The following is a 20,374-nucleotide window of genomic DNA, read 5'->3' on the forward strand; positions in this document are numbered from 1 at the left end:
AGGGACCGAGGTGTCCACTCTCTTTCTCTGTTAATTAGAAGAATACCTTCCACGTGGTTTCAGTCAAGACTGTGCCAGCCCACGGGAAAGGGGGGAAAAGGAAAGGAAGGGCAAGGAGCTTTCTTTTAAGGAAATGACCTAGAAGTCATATGCCTTATTTCTGTTCACATTCCAATGGCTAACCCTTAGCCACTTGGTCACGCTCGGGTGAAGTTAGGACATCAGGGGTGACGCCCTGCACTATGAGAATGAATGAAATGTGAGAGCGGCCCATGCATAACCTTGAAAACATTATTTTAAGTGGAAGAAGCCAGTTATAAAAGGCCACATACTATAAGATTCCACTTACATGGAATGCCCATAATAGGCAGATCTTTGGAGGCAGAAAGTAGACTGGTGGTTGTCAGTGGCTAGAGCAGGTAGGACTGGGGAGTGACTGCTAATTGGGATGGGAGTTCTTGGGGTGACGAAAATGTTCTGTGATTAGATAGTGGTTGCACAACTCTGAATATACTAAAAAATTACTGAATTATATACTTTAAAATGATGACTTTTATGGCATGTGAATTGTATTTCAATAAAAATGTTCCTAAAGAAAAAAACTGTTCTAGTGCAGAAAAGTCAAACAAGGAAACTTTCCTTTCTCAACCTTTGCATGAATACATGGGAAACGACTCTATCCCGAAAAAAAATTAAAACCAGAAGTCAGCCCTTATGTGGACTCCAGCCTAAAGTCATGCTCCCCATGTCTGTAAAACCTCCAGCTAAGGATTTAATCTAAGTGATCTCGGTTTCTACAGCAGCCCCAGTGTCTAACAGAAGCAAATATAAATTACCTCTGGAATTATCAACCTCAATCCAAACCTCAAATCATTCCCATAAATAGCATTCCAAGGAAAACCAGCAGTTCCAGACCAAATCACACAACACCCAAGGGTACGGGGCACCGTGAATGAGAGTCAGCGAAACACAAGACAGTAGTAATTGCCTACAGAGGTTTCGGGGGTTAGGTTTGTTAAGCAAATATAAAATCACCATATTAATATATGTTTTAAAAAGGAAAAGGTAATGTTGAAAATGTGAGCCAGGAAAGAATAGGAGGATTTTTAAAATAATTATAAAATTCTGTGATAAATTAAATTTTTGGTAATACAGATTTATTAGCAGATTTGACTTAGTAGAATTAATGGACTGGAAGACAGATATGAAAATGTTATCCTGAACAAAATCTAAAGAGGCACAAAGATGAAAAATATGAGAGAAAGGCCAGGATAGAAGATGGGTTTGGTCAAGTTTGATATATTTCAAATCAAATTCAAGAAGGAGAAAATGGAGGGAGGAGGCAATAGTTGAAAATATAACTGAGAATATTCTAGAACAGTTGAATTCACAGCTTTAAGAAGCCCCCAGTGTCCCAAGCAGTGTAAGTAAGATGTTCACACTAAACACACTAGTACAGAATTGCTGCACAAGAAAGAGAGGGAGAAAATCTTAAAAGCAGCTGAAGGAATCATCTTCAAGGAAAGAGCAAGCAAACTAACAGCTCTTTTCTCAACAGAATCCAGAAGAGAATTGATCTATGTCTTCAGCACGCTGAGAGACAATAGACATCAACTTACAATTCTCTCCCCATCGAAAATATCTTTCGAGAATTAGAGTAAAGGGTGTCAGTTTCTCCAAAATTCTCTGAATCTCAAAATACAACAGAAAAGGTAGTTCTAAAGATGAAGAAGGAGGGAATTTTATGCAGGAAAGAGGCGACAGCAGTTATGTGCCACAAGGTTGGTGGGCTGTGGTCAGGCAGGTGTTAGAATCTTGCTGAAGGGAGTTGATTTCCTTGTGGTTTGACCATCCCAGGCCATTATGTCCTGTTCTAAGAATTGTTGACTCAAAAGAGGAATTTAGAAGGAGTTGGGATAGTTTCTCAGTACCAGAGATCAAGGGAGTTGGTGTTAAGTTCAGAGCAGAAAATGTAGACAGCTGTCCACAGCCTCTCCTCTTGAACAAAGTGGACAGAGTCCAACACCTGCCAACTTTAATGGGTGGGCCTGTTAAGGTAAAGAAAAAGTCACTAGAATGGGGGTCAATTAAAGGGTTAAAGTTTCCTTTGGCTTCTGTTCTGAGCTCATGTTCTGGGATCAGTTATTTTGAAAGGATGTTGCTGCTTAGCTCAATGACCCTTGAAATTACACATTTAGTGAGAAGGGTTCCTTCCAAGAAGAGCAGGTAAATCATCAACACTGGGAGAAGTATTCAGAGCCGAGACTGAATTTCTGTCAGGAATATCCAGAAGACGTAGCCCAGCCCCATCCATCCACCCAAGGCATCCTCCATCCCAGGAGTCAGGATCGAGTTGTCCATACAGAGGACGCTTCGGTTGGCCTCACATCAGAAAGGTTCTGAGGAATATACACATAGACAACACCTCCACCTTGCAAGAACCCCAGTCTGGAGGCTGACGTGGAAGCAAAGCTGTCTTGGCTGCTTTGGTCCCTCGCAATCCCAAATGCATTTTTAAATCAGCTTGTTATTACAGAACGCCTGCTGAGATTTTGATTAGGTTTTGTGTTAACTCTTATAGATCAAGTTCGGAAAAAACTGATGTCTTTTACAAGAAACACAGTATATCTCTACTTTAGTTCATCTTTAGTTTTTCCGCAGTGTTTTGTAGTCTTTAGTGTATAGATCTTACACATCCTCTGTCAGATTTACTCCTAAATATTTCACATTTTTGATGCTAGCATTAATGGAATCTTTCTTAATTTCCAATGATTTGTTTTAGTATGTAGACATACAGTAGGTTTTCATGTACTGATCTTTAAAAAAGGCAACCTTGCTAAGTACACATATTCTAGTAACTTTTTTTTAAATTCCATGGGATTTTCTACATATATGACCAAGTTATTTGCAAAACCCAAAACTTTCAAAAGACGATACAGTTTTTTACCCTCATGACACAGAGAAAGTGGAGGATTTTTTTAAACCAGCCTATAGAAAATGCAGACCATAATGGAAATTATAGATATATTTGAATACTCAAGTTTCAGGATTTTGAGTCATGAAAAAATACCTTAAAGAAAGTGAAAGAAGAAGCTCCACGCTGGTAGAAGATTTGTACAATATATGTAGTTGGCAAAGGCTTAGTATTTAGAATTTGTGCTGCCTAATAGGGTAGCCACAAGCCACTGTGGCTTTGAGCACTTGAAATATGACTTGGCTTAATTGAGATGTGCTGCAAATATAAAAATGCACACCAGATTTCAAAGACTTAGAACAAATATAAAAGAACGTACAATAACTTCTTAATAATTTTTATATTGAGTGTACACTGAAATGAAAATATTTTAGACATATTGAGTTAAATAAAATATATCATTAAAATTGATTTCACTTGTTTCCTTTTACTTTTCTAATATGGCTATTAGAAAAATTTTAACTATATATGTGGCTCACATTATATTTCTGTTGGAAAATCCTAATCTACAGATTAATCTAGAGGATCTGGAAAATCCTAATCTACAAAATTAATCTAGACATGTTTCTGTGAACCAATGAGAAAAAGAAGCCATCCAGTTGGAGAATAGGGAAAAGCAGACACTTTACAAAGGCAGATACTCGAATGGCCAATAAAAATATGGAAAAAGTGCTCTAGCTCTTAATTAAGAAAATGCAAATTAAAACTACAAAGGATTATGATGTTCATCTACCAGATTAGTAGATATAAAAAAAACGTCTGGCTAGGTTTCAGTGCAGTGTTATCTCTTGTCCACTGCTGGGGAGACTTTAAATTGGCACAACTTCTTGGGACACAGTATGGGTTATCCATCAAGTTGACTGTGCACATACCTATGATCCAACAATTGTACTTCTCTATATTCAATAGAGACAATCTTAGACCGAAATATGTTCACAGCAACATTATACGTAATTTTTGAAAACTGGGGAAAAGCAATAGAATGGGTATACTGGTATATCCCATAGAGCACTGAAAATGAGCTACAAGCTGGAGACATCAAGATGGACAAATCTCAAAAGCATAACATAAAGAATGAAGCAAGTCGTACAAGAAAGCATACAGTAATCCATTATATTAAATTCAAAATCAGGCACAACCCCAAACTATTTTTTTAGGAATGCATGTGAGTAGTATCATAAATACAGAAAGACGGCATAATTAGCACAGAATTAATGATGGTGATCTGTGGGACCAAGGGAGAGGACACAATAGAAAGTGGCCCACAGACAGCCTCCAAAGTCTGAGAATGATATAATTCTTAACCTGGCTGATGAGTGTATCAGTGACTAGCCTGCTAATGTTCTTTAAAGTGTATGTATATATTTTATAAGTTCTTTGTATTTATGATAAATTTTAATAAATTAAAACAGACTATATACAAAACAGACTAAAGCATGAACCTACTTTTATTTACATATACACAAAAACTAGATTTTTAAATATGAATGGGAAAAGAACTCTAAGGAAGTACACCAAAATATTTATTTCCTGATGAAAGAATGCATGTAGATGAGTAATTGGAGTTGAAGTTTGGAAATTGAGGTTCCGGAGCAACTTTGACTCCTGAGCTCCTTTCTAATAAAGGTAAGCATTCTGCTAATGGTGCTTATGAAAAACATTAGCAGCTTTATATCACCACAGGCCTAAACAGGCGAGCTGGAGTATTTTTAGGAAAGTTCCAGATCGTTCCTAATTCTTTTGCACGTATAGAAAGTTATGATTAGTCCATTTGAATGTACATAAGTCTCCTAGAAGTGAAATATATTTTGTATACATACTTCAGGAAGCATGTGTAATAGAAGATCATTTTGATTACTGTGTAATTGTTCCTCAGATACATTCTCACACTTGAGTCAGATTTCTTTGATGAATGAACCCTATCATGTGTAACAGTATCGTGTATCATTTTGGTACCAGTACAACTTGTACTGTGCATTTAGTAAGTAATAATACTCTCCTCTCGGTGGATTCGTGGCTGGCAAATAGCAGTTTATTGTCAATAAACCTGGTCAATTTGCCCTTTTGATTTTTAGACAATGAAGAATTCTGAGCTAAGTCTCCCATCTGTTCCTACTCCCTCTGCATCACCATTTGCTTATTTATTCCCAGGCCACCTTCTCTCGTCTCTTACCCTTGCTGTTTATTCATTTTCATCCTAAAATTTATCATAATGTTCTAAAAGACAATGCTTACATTACTGAAAAGAAATACAAATGAGTGTATTCATGATTGCATGAACGGAAGACTTGTTTCAATAAAGACTAAAGAAAAAGCCAAAGAAATACAGCGATTTATAAAAAGATTAACAAAAATATTGTGACTGGGATAAATAAATAAAATGAGCTGAAGGAAAAAATAATGTCCTAAGAATCCAGAAGATGTTACTTCCTTCTCCTTTAGGAAACACATCATATCTACAAGGGAATATTGCAATGTTTAGAGCTTTCTAAAAGAAAAAATATGTATATTCTTTGTTTGTCTTTAGGAACCAGGCCTGCAGAATACATGCATTTTATTTTTTACATACATTTTTATTAATAGCAACAATAATTACTGTTGTTTTTGTAACAATTTCATCACAGGCTCAGCATTTTTAAATGAAGATAGCAAGCCTCAGGTAGGTTAAATAACTTACTTAAAGTCATTGGTGGAAGCCAGTAAGTAGCTGAGCCAGAGTTCAAACCTAGGTCTGCTCCTTTGCAAAGCTTGTGCTGTTAACCTCTGTCCAAAACTGACCATATAACCAAGTCCATCTTCACTTATCCTGTAGCTTTTAACCAAACTGAGTCTCTCCTGATTATATGGATCAGAGATTTATTTTAATATCTAGGTTGATTGCATTGTTTTACTACATTACAAGGCCCCAATTTTAACTTTTTGGGCAAAAAACTTACAGATTGTGGCTACGATTTGACTCATATAAAAATGTTCTAGCTGTTGTAGGCACTATGCCAAAAACGAAAACAAGTGGCACCAGAAAAGAGCTCAGAGTAGCCCATTTACTGAAATCTCAAATTTAAGTTAGCACTCTTTTCCAGAGAGAATAGTCTTTTATCTGTCATGGGAGAGAGAGGATTTAGAATAAATGTTGAGCTAGCTCCTATACTCCAAATAGGGTAAAGATAGTACAGAAATGATTCACTGACCAAGGTCGAACCCACATTTAACATTCTCTGTCTGAAGTTTCCACAACTCCTAAAATTTTGTGACACTGGGCTTTCTGTGTTGTGATTAGGGTGACCAGACTGATGGAACTATCTCTGGGGACCCACCTCTCAATTTTGTGTTCTCTCTGTATATGCCAGTGTCTGCTTTGAATATGTGTTTCACATGTTTGGGACCCCCTTTCCCTTAAGGGGTAGCATTTTGAGGCATATTACCAGCCCCTCAGGATAAATGCAAGGTTTTCTCAGTAGGAGACTACCTTTTCCTTTGTAATAAAAATTTAGCGAGCCTTCCTTAAGTTTGAGTATGTGCTTTTCACCCTAAAGTTTGTCTTTATCCTCTAAGACCTTTTTTTCTAAGCATCGTTCCGTTACCGTGGTTACCCAAACCCCACAGGGTACAAGTTTATCTAGGATCCAAGCGAGAGCCCAGACATTGAATAATTCCCCGTCTACATGTTTATGAGGTACCTGTAATCTCAGGTTGTCCATTGCTTATTCACTTGCTCAGAATATTCCTCCTCACCAGGCGTTAGAGCTGATCTCCTAAACAAATACAGGCAAATATGCCTACGTCCCCTCCTTCAGGATGTGTCTGAGTCCTACCCAAGCCCACCGTCCACTTTTGTCCATTGCTACCAGACCCTCTTCTCTCTTTGTAAGGAAGAAGTAGCAGATTTCTACAAGTATCTCTTCTATGGTCCGTGTGTGTGTGTGTGTGTGTGTGTGTGTGTGTCAGGAAATGTAAAAACTCCCATCTCACTTCACCTGCCAATTTCCATTTGTCTATGTATCTTAATCATTTCAGTTGGCACTTAGCTTGTAGTAAATGACTGTTAAATGATGGAATGATTTAATATTTAATCTCATCTATTTTCATGCTTATTCTCATGCCTAGAACAAAACAGACATTTATTTGCTGAAATGCTAAATTAATCAAGGGAGGGAATACTTGGAGTTAAAATATATGTACCTTTAAACACCTGCTGTAGACTATCAAAATATATGAACATTCACACAGAGAATAAGGGGTACATTATAGTGCTAATTCATTCTCTCCTTGTATGAAACTGCTTTGGAAATAAAGAAGTTTCAACATTGTAAGACGATGTTTATTGTTACGTTGTCAAATAGTGAAAATGATTTATTCATTGAACAAGTGTTCGATGAGCCCCCGCTGAGCGCCTGCCTCTGTGCTGGATTCAAAGGCACAGGGGTGATGGCAGGGAGTGCAGTGGAGGAGGTGCTGAGTAAGGCTGGTGCAGGGGGCTCCCCCCAGTGTGAAGCCACAGCTGTTTTTAGGAGGTTGAGTACGATAGTGGGTGTGACCCGATTTGCTTTGCTCCAGTACCAGGAACAAGTTAGGAGGAAGGATATGGTGGGTTTTAATGGACCTGTTAAGCTCTGTATTCACATAAACGGTAGAAAAACCATCTTTTCTTTAGAAGGATTGAGACACACCTTTTCTGTTTTATAGCTCTGTTTCCTTGCTGGGAAAATATTCTTTTTTTAATATATTTTTATTGAAGTATAGTCAGTTTACAATGTTGTGTCAATTTCTGGTGTACAGCACAATACTTCAATCACATGGGAACATACATGCATTCGTTCTCATATTCTTCACCATAGGTTACTACAAGATACTGAATATGGTTCCCTGTGCTACACAGTATAAACTTGTTTATCTGTTTTATATAATTAGTATCTGCAAATCTTGAGCTCCTAGTTTATCCCTTCCCTCCCCCTGGTGACCATAAGTTTGTTTTCTATGTCTGTGAGTCTGTTTCTGTTTTGGAAATAAGTTCGTCTGTCTTTTTTTTTCTTTAGATTCGGAAAATATTCTTTTTAATTCCTTATGACTGTATCAGACAAAGCTATTACGTAGCTTTGTGTTTTAGAATCCACTATTTTAAAGGCTGCTACGCTGCCATCTCCTTGCATTAGAATGACGGCTCTCCTTCTCACACATTTGTGGTATTGGCATCGCTGCCCTCAGATGACGTATCCAGCTATTGAGATCGTTATGTGCTATTTTAACGTCCAGCTTATTTAAGCATCCTTTCTCTTCTAATTATCGTTGTGTGCTTTGGGGAAAAGTGGATACTGAGTCAAAAGAGAATATACAAGACACAGAGGCCCAGATCTGCCAGGATGCTGCTTATTTTAATTCCTGAAGCTCTTGTGGAAACATTTTATTCTACTCATTTTTTATAGAGATTTTAATAACTGACTTTACTACTGACATGAAGGAAGTGACTTAGGGGTGATTTCAGGCAGAGTTTTCATCTCAATTCTTTTTCCATTGAATCGCATAAAAAGTAAGGTGCCCCAAGGAGGAAAGGTTTTCCTAAATACGTTAGCTGGTGGGATGATTGTGTAGAAGAAGGAGACAGAATACAGGATTTCAATCTACTATGTCGTCTTGGGAAAGCGACTTTATTTTCAAAAGACTGGTCTCATGCAAAACGGAAATAACAATGCTATTGCTTTGGATTATTATGAGAATTAAACGAGTTAATGTATATTGAGGTGGTTTGTACATGGTAAAACTACAGAAATATTAGTCAATTTCATCAAGTGAAGATTTACAGTTATTCAGGGGCATTTCTTTTGGGAGCGAAATGTTCATAAAGCTGTAGAATTCACACTTGATAGAAGGCAGCTGTAGAAAGGATTGAAAAGAATCCAAAAAACAAATTATACCATTGTTTGTATTAAGAGAGCTGACAGCAATAAATCAGCCACATTCATTCTGATGCACCTGCGCATAAACACAAGTGAGGAGTCCTGGGCACACATTCCTGCAGTGGAAAGAAAATCAGAGTGGAGTTTTGGGGTGACTCGAAATTCTTAAAAAGTTTGAGATGATACAAATGGATGTTGTAATGCTTATGGTAAGGAAGCATGCCTTTCCTATACCACCACAGGCAATAGCTTTTTAAATTAAGTAGAGGTAACTTTCTTAGAATCTAAAACATGTTGACAACAAATATATCTGTCTTCTCTAATGCTTGCAATATAATGGAGAAATTGGTGTCAGATCAGATGACCAGAGATCAGGTTACTGGGAACTGATGAAAGTATTTTTAGTGTCTGATTTAACAAACATTTATTGAGTGTTGCTTACGTGTAAAATGTGCTAAGCACTGGCGTATGAAGCCGAGGGAAGATAGGCGTGCTGTGTCCTCACTGCAGAAAGGTCCACAAGTGAAACAAGGGGAGTAAAGGAAGTCGAGGGGAGAGTGAATCCTTAAGTGTCGAAAACCTCAGGTCTCTGAACTGAAACTTGAGAGGGATGTACAACTCCTCCTCCTGCAATGCTCGTCACAGCACAGCCACATGAGGGCCAATCGTAACCCTATTCCAGAGAAATAGCTTTAGTCCCATTATAAACTGCATTATTAATTTCACTTACCTTAGTATTATTTTTGTTTGAAAAGTTTGTTTTTAATTGGTTTGGTTTTAATGGTAATTAAATGGCTATTAAATTACTAAATCAGTAGTAACCAGCACCATAGCTCTTGGAATACATCAAGTCTTTTCTTCTTTCATTGATTTGACACGTGTGTGTATCCACTGTGCCAAGTATTGGACATCATTTAAGATACCATAGCAGGTGGCTCTCGACTTACATCCCAATGCCTGAAGCAGTGCGCCTGTGGCAAACCCCGCTTAGCATCCCCCATCTCATTTCTCATTGCCCTAGAGCCCACAACACACAGATGGATGCATTCTCTGTGTTTGTTGCTGTTCTTTCCTTTGCACTGCTTTCCTGCCTCCACTCCATTTGGTTCAGTCTCTCCCTCTCCCTCGGAGCTCTTCATATGATTGCCTCATGATGGCAAGAAATAAAAGGAAGTGGGAAGAAAGGGAAGAGAGCCTGAAGTAGAAAGTTAAAAAAATAAGCTTGGTTTTCTTGAGTGACAAAGGAGCCGATTCTGAATATGATTCTAAAAGGAATTCTAGAAATTATGAGCAATACAGTACAGCATAGTTGATGACATGGGGAAAGGTTATCTTTATTTTTATAACCACGTTTTCAATATTTGAAAGAAAAAAAAAGCATTGTTGCAGGAATGGATCTGTGTGGCCATCATGACGGATGCTATACACTCTTTTGAGGACCTGTGGGATTTTATAGATTTAGAATCAGGATCAAGACTCTTAGAACTTATCCTTGACTTTGTTAGAATTTCTCATGTTGAGAAGGAACAGACACACACTTGGATCAGGACTCCTCTGACCTGGCAGATCTTTACTCTGCATTGACCACAGAGCTTCAGAGACAAGTCTGGAAGGAACCAGAGAGGCAGCAGGAGACCTCGGCAACTTACTTGTGTCCTTGATCATAGTAGGTACATCTATTGCATTATTTGTTGGCCGGTTTGGTACCAAAATGAAAGGAACTGAAGGTAAACCTAAGACTAAATTATGGCCAATCTTCAAGCCCAAATGACCCTTTGTAACTTGTCCCAGCTTACTGTGTAATTATTATTTTAATGGCTTCTTTATCCCACTCAGTTGTGGTACCTTAACTGACAAAAAACTACCCTCCATTGTAGTGTATCGTCATCATTTCTAATTCTTTATCTGTGTTACACTTGTAACAAAAGTACAGTACATCTTTCACTATATATTTTTTTTCCATTTAGACGATTGTTTAAGGACAAATTTTAGAAATGAGAATTTGGGTCAGGAATATTTGGATATGGATATTATGTAAAACTTCCAGATTTCATTCCAAGAGGAAGTTATACAAACTTAAGTTCTTACCAGAATTAGAGACGGTACCAACATCACTGTCTCTTCACCAGCCTTAAGTATTAGAACTATTATTTTCATTTGCTTGCCCCTCATTCTGTCCATATCTTCCCCATACTTAGGGCATATAAGCTAGCCAACAAACTAGTAAATGGTTTAGATACAGTGATATATATATATAAACAAAACTTTATTCATTCATTATTAAAAATGGCTTTTAGCTCCAAATTTCTAGTGCTTTTGAAATCTACCTATGTCTATGATTTAACTGTCTCAATATTACTGGTTTTTATTTTTACCAGAAAATAATAGTAATTAACAAAAGATAATAGATGATTTTTTTTTCAACTTGCCATTTTGTGTGACAGTCCTCTGCAGGAAAATTGTAAAACAACAACAACAAAAAAAAAAAAAAAGAGGGGAAAGGCTTCACAATGGAAAATCATCCAGGGCCGAGCTTCGTGGTCTGCACACTGCAAGCTAGGGAACTCTGCTTTCCTACGATTACTCACCTACAGATGAGTTAGAGCTTAAATGCTGGGTTGGCACCTTTGACATAAGTGTACCTCATGTGATACTATTATCTAGGAATTACCCTAGTGAACAGAAATTACAGTATCTGAGTAGTAATGAGTCAAGTTTATAGCAGTAACTTTTCTTGGTTGCTTTGATCATCAGATGCCGCAAAGTTGGAATTCGTCCTGGCTGGGATCTCTTGCAAATTCACATCATCCTAGTCCTCTGATTGATTGGCATTGTGTTTCTTTATTTCTCCTTAGACAAAAAGGACAAAAAGCCCTTTCCTGGGGAGGTACTCTTTCCTTTCCTGGGTACCTCTCCACTGCCACCCTTAGACTATAAGTGTGTAATCAGATCATAAATTCCTACAGATAGAGAACTATTAGATTTAACCTTTATCAGTATCCATTTTGTTGTGAGATGAAAGCTGAATGGTCTTGTTCAGAGAAATCACAGTCCTGCATCAGAAATCAGAGATGAAATGACGCCTAACTCACACCTCTCAGTGACGGGGTGGGAGGTAACGCATGTGCAGTAAACCCAGAGGAACGTAGGTGTGTCACGGAAATCGTAGTGAGCCCTCCCTCCCCATCTCTAAAATCCCAGGTCTTCTATAAACTCTTTCGGGCAGGCGGCAAAGTTCTGTAGGTTTCCCAGTGATTAAGATTGGATGGATGAAATTTAAAGTTTTGTGCTATAAATACAGGTTGTATTTTCTCCCACCCCCCCATACATGAACATGAAGTAATTAAATAATTTCATCAGAGTGAATAAAGGCATGTGCTGCATAGGAAGCAAGGAATATATTACTTATGGTTAATTGTGGCAAGAGGAATTGCACCACTTAGTTCCTTGGATCATTACTTTGGTTGAAAACTCTTTAGATATTTGATGGAGAAAATAACACCAAAAAAATAGGCAGAAACACAGAGCTGTTTCAGCTCTATGCACGAACCGATTTGGGGGTGGGTGTTGAGTAGGCAAGGGAGAATTGTTCCACCTTCAAAGAAAGCTGTTCATTTCTAGATGTGTTATTAAAAGAAGCCACTGTGGGTTCCTTGGCTGGAACTGGGAACTGATCATTTATTTGGTCTACGTGTGGTGTTAAGTCTCACCTGCTGGTAAAGACTAGAATGAGTCACATTTTGCCTGCTTGCGTGTGATTCGGCTTCGTCCACTGCAGCATCCCCTGCACGGTGCCATGATCGTCGTCGCTTCCTGGTTCTGCTCTAGGATGTGGTGAGAAGGTGCCCCGTCAGGGAGCATGACTTTTTCCAATCCCAACCCACATGCTGATGTCAAAGTACTTTTGTTCTTTCCCCGGAGCACTGTGTTCTTCCACAGCTGTCACTAAGCCAGGAAAACACGAGGGTATTTCACAAGAACATTTGGAATATACATTTTTATTTTTTTCAGTTGGAACTTCTAGTGTGTATATTTTGAAGGTCAGGTCTGATGTCACATTCTTAGTCATAGCTTGTCTACGTATTGCTTGCTGGGTGTGTGACTCTGCCAAGTCTGTGCCCTGCGCACGTTCCTAAAACCAGCACAAGGATGAAGAGGAGTTACTCAGCCTTTTTACGCACATAAATGTGTGTGTCCAGATGGTCCAAATCTCAGCACAGCAAGCACAGAATCTACCTGAAAATATGCTGCTTTCCATTGTTCCAGGAAGAGATGAAGCAAGGAACTCTGACAATAATGGGTATAGATAGTAAATAGGATTTTTCAGTGAATTTTAGTGATTTGATTATTCATAAGCATTTCCTTCCCGAGCAGCCTGTGTTTTTATCCCTTCTCCCTGCCTCCCTCCCTCTTCCCCCTCCCTCCCTCTCTCCCATCATTCCGCTCCCCTCTCCCACTTTCTATCCTATTTTCTCATTTTAAGATCCTTCTAACTCAAAAGACCATTTGACTGGTGGGGGGATGAAGGTAGAGGATTATTGATGAAAGGATTTCTGATGCTGTGTGCTGCTCACAGTGAAACAAACATAAAGGCTTCATTCATCATGCAGTGCCCATTGATGTCTATGCAGAGTGCTATTACGGAGGAGAGGGTGAGATTTTTTAAAAGGAAGGGGGGACACAAAAATGGCAAACGCTTAGAGAAACTGTTTTCTTTGTGCCAAGCAACTAATATTTGTAACAAGTCTACTATTAGGGACTCTTTATTTTACAGATTAGAAAGCCTGGGCATAAAGAGGTTAAGTAACTTGCCAGAAGTTCAACAGTGGCAGAACTGAGATACAAAATTCTAGACCCTCTGTCCCCAGCCCTGTGCTGTGCCACCTGGGATAAAAGCCCAGGACAATAGAAGAGAAAGTATATTCAGGTACCATGACACAGAGCTCTGTGTGGTAATGATACAGACGAGGACAATGACAAGGCAGTGAGGGGAGGGAGAGACTATTTCAGACAGGTGGACGGGTGGCCTCTGTACCAGCCTTGAGGGCTGAGGTCGATTCTGATGGTCGCGATCAAGAGTGAGAGTTTGCCCTCAGTTAGAGGAAATGGTATGTGTTCCTTCCATGCTGGGTCTGCAAAGTAGGTTCAGAAAAGAGTAGTCTGGGTTAGTGGGAGAAAAGGATTATATACAGGAGTGCAGGATAAGGCAGGATGAGGCTGAATGTAGGATGCTGGTCCAGAACTCATAGTCTTAGCCACCCTTTGATACTTGGACTTAAAAGTATAGAGGATTTAAAGGGAGATGGTTAAGAAAATATTAAAGATAACTCCCAAGATTTTAATCCATTTCAACTCAAAGACATGTCGTGAGTGACATTATTAAAGCAACGAGTATTGTGCGTGCACTACATGCCAGGCAGTGTGCTGAGCACTCCGCATGCGTTACCGTATTTAATGTTGCCAGTAGCCTGACAGCAGTCCTTTCCTCTGTTTTACAGATGAGGAAACAGGACTGTGCCTGTGCCCACTAAACTCTATAGTTTCCACAAGTGCAAAGGGTGCTTATATTGTTCACAGCAATCTCTCTAATGTCTGACACATAAAAAGTGCTCATTCTATACATGTCTGAATCCGTGAGCATCCTTAGAAGCCCTAATTTGAACTCAGAACAGCCCCACCCTACCTCCTGGAGAAGACAGTGCATTCCCATTGTAGCCATAGGAAGAAATCTTGATATGAATATTCAGCCGATATATAAATTCTTAGTGGAGCCTGAGGAAAAGGTCCAGGCTAGGCTCCCTGTCAGGGAGCATCCATCTGGAGATCAAAAAAAAATATATCCCTAAAGTTAGATGGGATGATTAAGGGAGAGGGTGTAACCTCTAAACCAGAACACCTATATTGAGAGGTTGAGGGGAAGAGGCATTTAAAAAAAGCAGTGAAGACATACAAACTGAGAGATGAGATGGATATACAGATATAAAAGCAAATGGGAAAGAGAAGGAGGGTTTTCAGTAATATCAACCACCACACAGTCATCACGAGAGCGTGGGTGGGGAGGGTGGAGCTCACTGGTAGAGTGCAATGCCTAGCATGCATAAGGTGCTGGGTTCAATTCCCAGTACCTCTATTAAACCAAATAAATAAACCTAATTACCGCCCCCCCCCCCCCCGTGAAACCAAACAAACAAAAAGAGCCTCAGAACTAAGGCAGGAAAATTGAATTTGGGGATTCATAGGTCATCAATGACTCTTGGGTGAGCAGATTCAGAAAGGGTCTAGGGAAGAATTAGGCTGGTACCTGAGTGGGTGGGGAAATAGGGCTGTTTAGGAAAGAGTGGATAGTCAATCGTATAACCTTCTTTATAATTTCAGATGAGCTAGTAGTAGTAATATGACAGGGATGAAACATTTGAATAGGAGTAATCTTGTACGTTGTAAATAGAAGAGAAGTCTCCATTCAGTTCTCAGAAGAAACTAAAGATGGCAGGAAGAGAACTGACTGCTAATGGAACGTGACCCCAGAGGAAACGGGAGAATGAGACGCAGGACCAATAGGAAGGGCAGCCCTTAGAAACGGCGGGAGACGTATTACCACTGGAGGAGGAGAAAAACCTGAAAGAAAATACAGAAAAAAGAGGTTCAGTAGAGAAAAACTGAGGGCATTCAAACCGAAAGTCCTCAGTTTTCTTAAAGACGGAGGCAAGTTCTTCATACCTAGAAAGAGGGGGAAAGATTTCAGGAGCAGAGCATGGCAAGAAATATTTTAATTAATTGAAGCAGCAGTTGACAAAAGTTTACTGAATGTCTACTCTGAAATAAACAGAGAATCCAGAAGAGAAGACAATGAAGGATAAAAATCAGCATAATTAGGGGCCCAACTGAGAAGAAACAGCGTGAATGTTTAATAGAATCCAGCAGCACATTTTCATCATTTTGTTCAGCTTCTGAGAAGTGGTTGTTCAAGGAAGTGAATGGTCCCTGCCCAGGGTTGGGAACAGAAACCGTGAGAATAGCAGGCAAGCGGGGGGAGCGAGAGATGAATTCTAGAGGTCAGCAGAAACAGCACGGGCATGGCCTGAGCCGACAATGAAGTGAATGAACCCTGAGATGAGTGCAGAATCTAGACCATGTGACTTGGGTATGGAGCAGGTTATCAGAAACGAGGAGATCAAGGGCCTGTCATCAGAAAAGGGATGCTCCAAGTTTGAGACCTTGAGGTGAAATAGTTCCAAATCAAGCAAATTATAAATGTCATCTACAGTTTCAGAGGTTAAATAAGGAACTATAAAGCCAAGGTTTAGACGGGCCAGAAGTAAAAATGTGGCAGAGGATGAGGAGCTGGACGACCGACCAGGCAGCAGGACAAGTAGGGTGTTAGGATGGGGGTCATAAACCCAGCAATAAGGATAAGGCTTGGGGGTCAAGGTTCAAAAATAGACGTTGATGGAGACAGAACAATAGCCTAAACGTGACAGTAGAGGATAAGAATGTATTTGGGGGCTGATCGTGTCTTCAGGTGCAATTCAGATTTCAATTAAGGTAAAGACTTGAAAGTTCGATTTGAGAATCAGTCTAAGACCAAAGGAGACTTTGCTTCACCATGGAACCTTGAGGCAAAGTCAGCAGGGATGGAGAAGCAAGAACACACAGCAGGAAGGTAAAGGGTTAGTTAGAATCAGATATGAGCACTGTTAACAACAACAACAAAAAGATACGAGCATTGTTCCCTGCCCTCACTACCCCTTTGCAGGTGACCCTTATAATTTTTTAAGTTACCTGTAAGGCATTATCCCCCTTTTACAGATGAAAAAAAATCTGGTTCTGGAATTTGGATCTTGTCCTGACTGGAAAATCTGAAGTCTTTCTACCACAACATACTGACTTTCAGTGGCTTTAAACTGTTACTGCAGCCTTCAAGGACTAACTGGAAATCATGTCTGACATATGAAATGGTGTAAAACACAGTGTGTTCTGGGATTGTTTCAGTTATAATTGACATACAACATTATATTAATTCCAGGTACAAAACATAATGATTCAATATTTGTATATGTTGAGAAATGACCCCCACAATAAATCTAGTTAACATCCATCACCATACATAGTTACAATTTTTTTCTCCTGTGATAAGAACTCTTAGCAACGGTAGCTACCATGTCATACATTACCTCCTCATGACTCATTTCTTTCACAAATGGAAGTTTGTACCTTCTGACCCATTTCACCCCACCCCACGCTACCCCTACCCCTGGCAACCACCAGTCTGTTCTCTGTATCTGTGAGCTCATTCCTTTTCTTTTTTTTAAGACTGTACATATCAAGACAGTGAGATCATGTGATATTTGTCTTCCTCAGACTTATTTCACTAAGCATAATGCCCTCAAGATCCATGTTTTCTCAGATGGCAAGATTTTCTTCTTTTTATGGCTGAATAGCATTCCAGTGTGTGTGTGTGTGTGTACATACCACATTTTTTTAATCTATTCATCCATTGATGGACACTTGGGTTGTTTCCACGTCTTGGCTGTTGTAAATAATGCTGCAGTGAACATGGACGTGCAGATACTTTTTCAAGTTAGTGTTTTTGTTTACTTCAGGTGTAAGAAATGGTATTGCTGGATCATATGGCAGTTCAATTTTTAAGTTTTTAAAGAACCTCCATACTGTTTTCCACAGTGGCTGCACCAGTTTACATTCGCACTAACAATACAGGAGGAAAAGTTCTCTTTTCTCTACATCTTTGCTGACACTGTATTTCTTGTATTTTTGCTGATGGCCATTCTGACAGACGTGAGGAGATATTGTGGTTTTGATTTGCATTTCCCTGATAAATAGTGATGTTGAGCGCCTTTTCATGTACCTGTTGGCCATCTGTATGTCTTCTTTTAAAAAATGTCTACTCAGATCCTCTACCCATTTTTCATTCGGTTATTTTTTTGCTGTTGAGTTGTATGCACGATGTATTTCTTTGTACTATTCTTGAATTACAGTCAGCTCTAAGTCTTAATTTTTTCTTTCCAAGAAAAACATTTTGGACTCTTTTCCTTAATGACATTAAGGAACTTCCAAATACCTTCTAGATAATCACACTGAATTTTTGCAACTATACCCTAAAACCCTAAGTTAATATTTATATTGCTTATTTTTCAGGTGTGAAAATGAAACCAAATTCAAAACAGAAGAAGTATTTTGGGCTTACAATTTCTGCCCTACTCCATACTCCTGGACTGCACTGCTTGGCCTTATTTTATATCTTGTTTTCTTCGCACCAGGTAAGCAAAGGCTTTGTTGTTATTATCGGTGTGTTAATTAAATTGTCTGTTTTTAGATGAGGCAGGCTAATCTTTCTTCAATTCCTTATGTACTACCTTTCTGAAATTTATAATTTTGTATTTCTCAGGAATGGGACCGATGCCTTGGACTGTGAATTCTGAAATCTATCCCCTGTGGGCAAGAAGTACAGGAAATGCATGTTCATCTGGAATAAATTGGATTTTTAATGTCCTGGTTTCACTGACGTTTTTACACACAGCAGAGTATCTTACATACTATGGTAAGAGAATATTTTCTCCAGCTCTAGCTTCATTTTTGTTTTCCTTGTCTCTTTTTAGATATGCTGTCATTTGTGATTAAAAGGCTAGCTGGTTATATTTTTGCTATTATATATATATATTTTGCTATTTTATATTATATATATATTAGATATATATATATACATCTAAGTGGCTTTCTTATTCCCCAAAGTCCTTGGAAATGTTTCTGAGAAAAGATAAGAGGAATTCTTTCCTAAGCACCATTGCTTCTTGTCCCTCAGTGCTTTAGAACCTTCACCTACCCACCTACTCTCCAGATCCAGACGTCTCCCAGCCATCTCCCTAGTTGGAAATCCTCACAGCAAGACCTTCAGTTGAACGAGAAAAGACATAAACAACAGAGAGTGGTAGAAAGATGCAAGAGTCTAGTGACCCTTGACGACGTCTCCTGACAGAGATAAGAGTTGTGTCAGTGCGGTATCAGAGCAGGGTTGAAATTAGCCCCTCGCAGATGCGCTGTGAGCTCTGTCTTCCACTGAAAGACTGGGTCTTCCATGCTGTTCAGGCCGAGACCAGCACTTTCGCACTGCCGAAACTGTAGCCGTGACAAAAGGGTTCAAGTGAAAATGTGTGGAGACCTTAACTCAAAGAAAATAATATTGAAAAGTGACCAAAGAGGGGAGGGTATAGCTCAAGTGGTAGCTTCCACGAGGTCCTGAGTTCAATCCCCAGTACCTCGTCTAAAAATAAATACATAAATAAACCTAATTACCTCCCTCCCCAAAGAAAAAAAAACAAAAAAACAAAAAAACCTGAATTAAACTTTAAAATAAAAAACAAAGCGACTGAGTTAGGAAACACTTTGGGAAGGTACCTGAAGTGCATTTTTACTAAAATGAAAAGACTTTGTCTTTTTAGCAAGAAGATTTCTTTATTATCTGTATGAATGTATAGGTCATGATTGGATTCTAAATGACGAAGTAGGTTTTCATTCTAACCTTCTCATGAACCTCTGTGACGTACATGGACTGCCTGCCGCTTAGACCATTAAAGCCCCTTCCTCATCCTTCCTCACCTCACCTCATCCCACGTCCTGCCTACTCGTATTTCCTTTTTCTAAAAACAGGTTTATTTGTCGGCTCCCCTACTCCACCCCTCACTGCTGGACCATAAATCCTTCGAGCTTCTGCCAGGATTATATTCTTTGTTCACCATTATATTCCCAGTGCCTTCCAGAGCATCCTGTTCACTTGATAAGCACTCAGAAGTGTTTGTCAAATGAATCAATACACAGGTGAACTTTGTAGGTGAATACGAGGGAACATTATGAAAGCCGATTCTGCCTCTCTTCCAAACATGCTGAATTGATATTTACTTGTATTTAAAACTATTTATCTAATGCTTTTATTATCTTTATAAAACTCTTTTCTCTCCCAATCACCATTTAGAGCATTTAGAAATATTTATTTTCTTGGCAAGGAAATGTACTGGCATTTTAAATTGGATACGTATTTAGTATATTTAGTATATTCAACTTTGGCCCATTTGGCAATTAAAATTTTTTTACCTCATTTCATAAACTTATCTTCTCAACACCCTAAATATGAACACATTAAATATTTGAAGATCTATATATAGACTAATATCTTGAGAACACTTTTTTTTAATAGAAAGTCATAGACCAAGTAATAAAAGTCTATGTGGTAAGGCTTTCGATAGCAAAGCTCCTCTTTCTTAAATAAATTTTGCCAGAAAAACACGAGGCAACAGAAGTGAAATGTAAATAGGGCATAGCCAGGGTTCTTTCAAAAATATCTCGTTCAAAGAAGCTTTCTGCTTTGAGTTCAGCCAAGCTTCCGTCTTATCAGCGCTCCGGTCCACTTGGCCTACTGCCTTCCAGTAGTGGGACCACAGCTCAGCTCAGGTTTGATTTTCCTTGTTTTTTGCTCTGTATTTTAATCTCTATGTTACTG

The 20,374-nt window shown here is 38.9% G+C and overlaps 1 protein-coding gene across 1 annotated transcript in view; it reads left to right on the forward strand.

The window, feature by feature from the left end:
• Positions 1–20,374, forward strand: part of SLC2A13 (solute carrier family 2 member 13) — a 330,277-nt gene that overhangs the window by 301,533 nt on the left and 8,370 nt on the right. Inside the window, exons 8-9 of the mRNA XM_006203113.4 lie at positions 18,019–18,140; positions 18,269–18,421. Of these exons, the coding sequence (XP_006203175.4) occupies positions 18,019–18,140; positions 18,269–18,421 (275 nt within the window). The remainder of the gene's footprint in view (positions 1–18,018; positions 18,141–18,268; positions 18,422–20,374) is intronic.

The sequence above is a fragment of the Vicugna pacos genome, chromosome 12 (genome assembly GCF_048564905.1).
Source record: "Vicugna pacos chromosome 12, VicPac4, whole genome shotgun sequence".
Lineage (NCBI taxonomy): Eukaryota > Metazoa > Chordata > Mammalia > Artiodactyla > Camelidae > Vicugna > Vicugna pacos.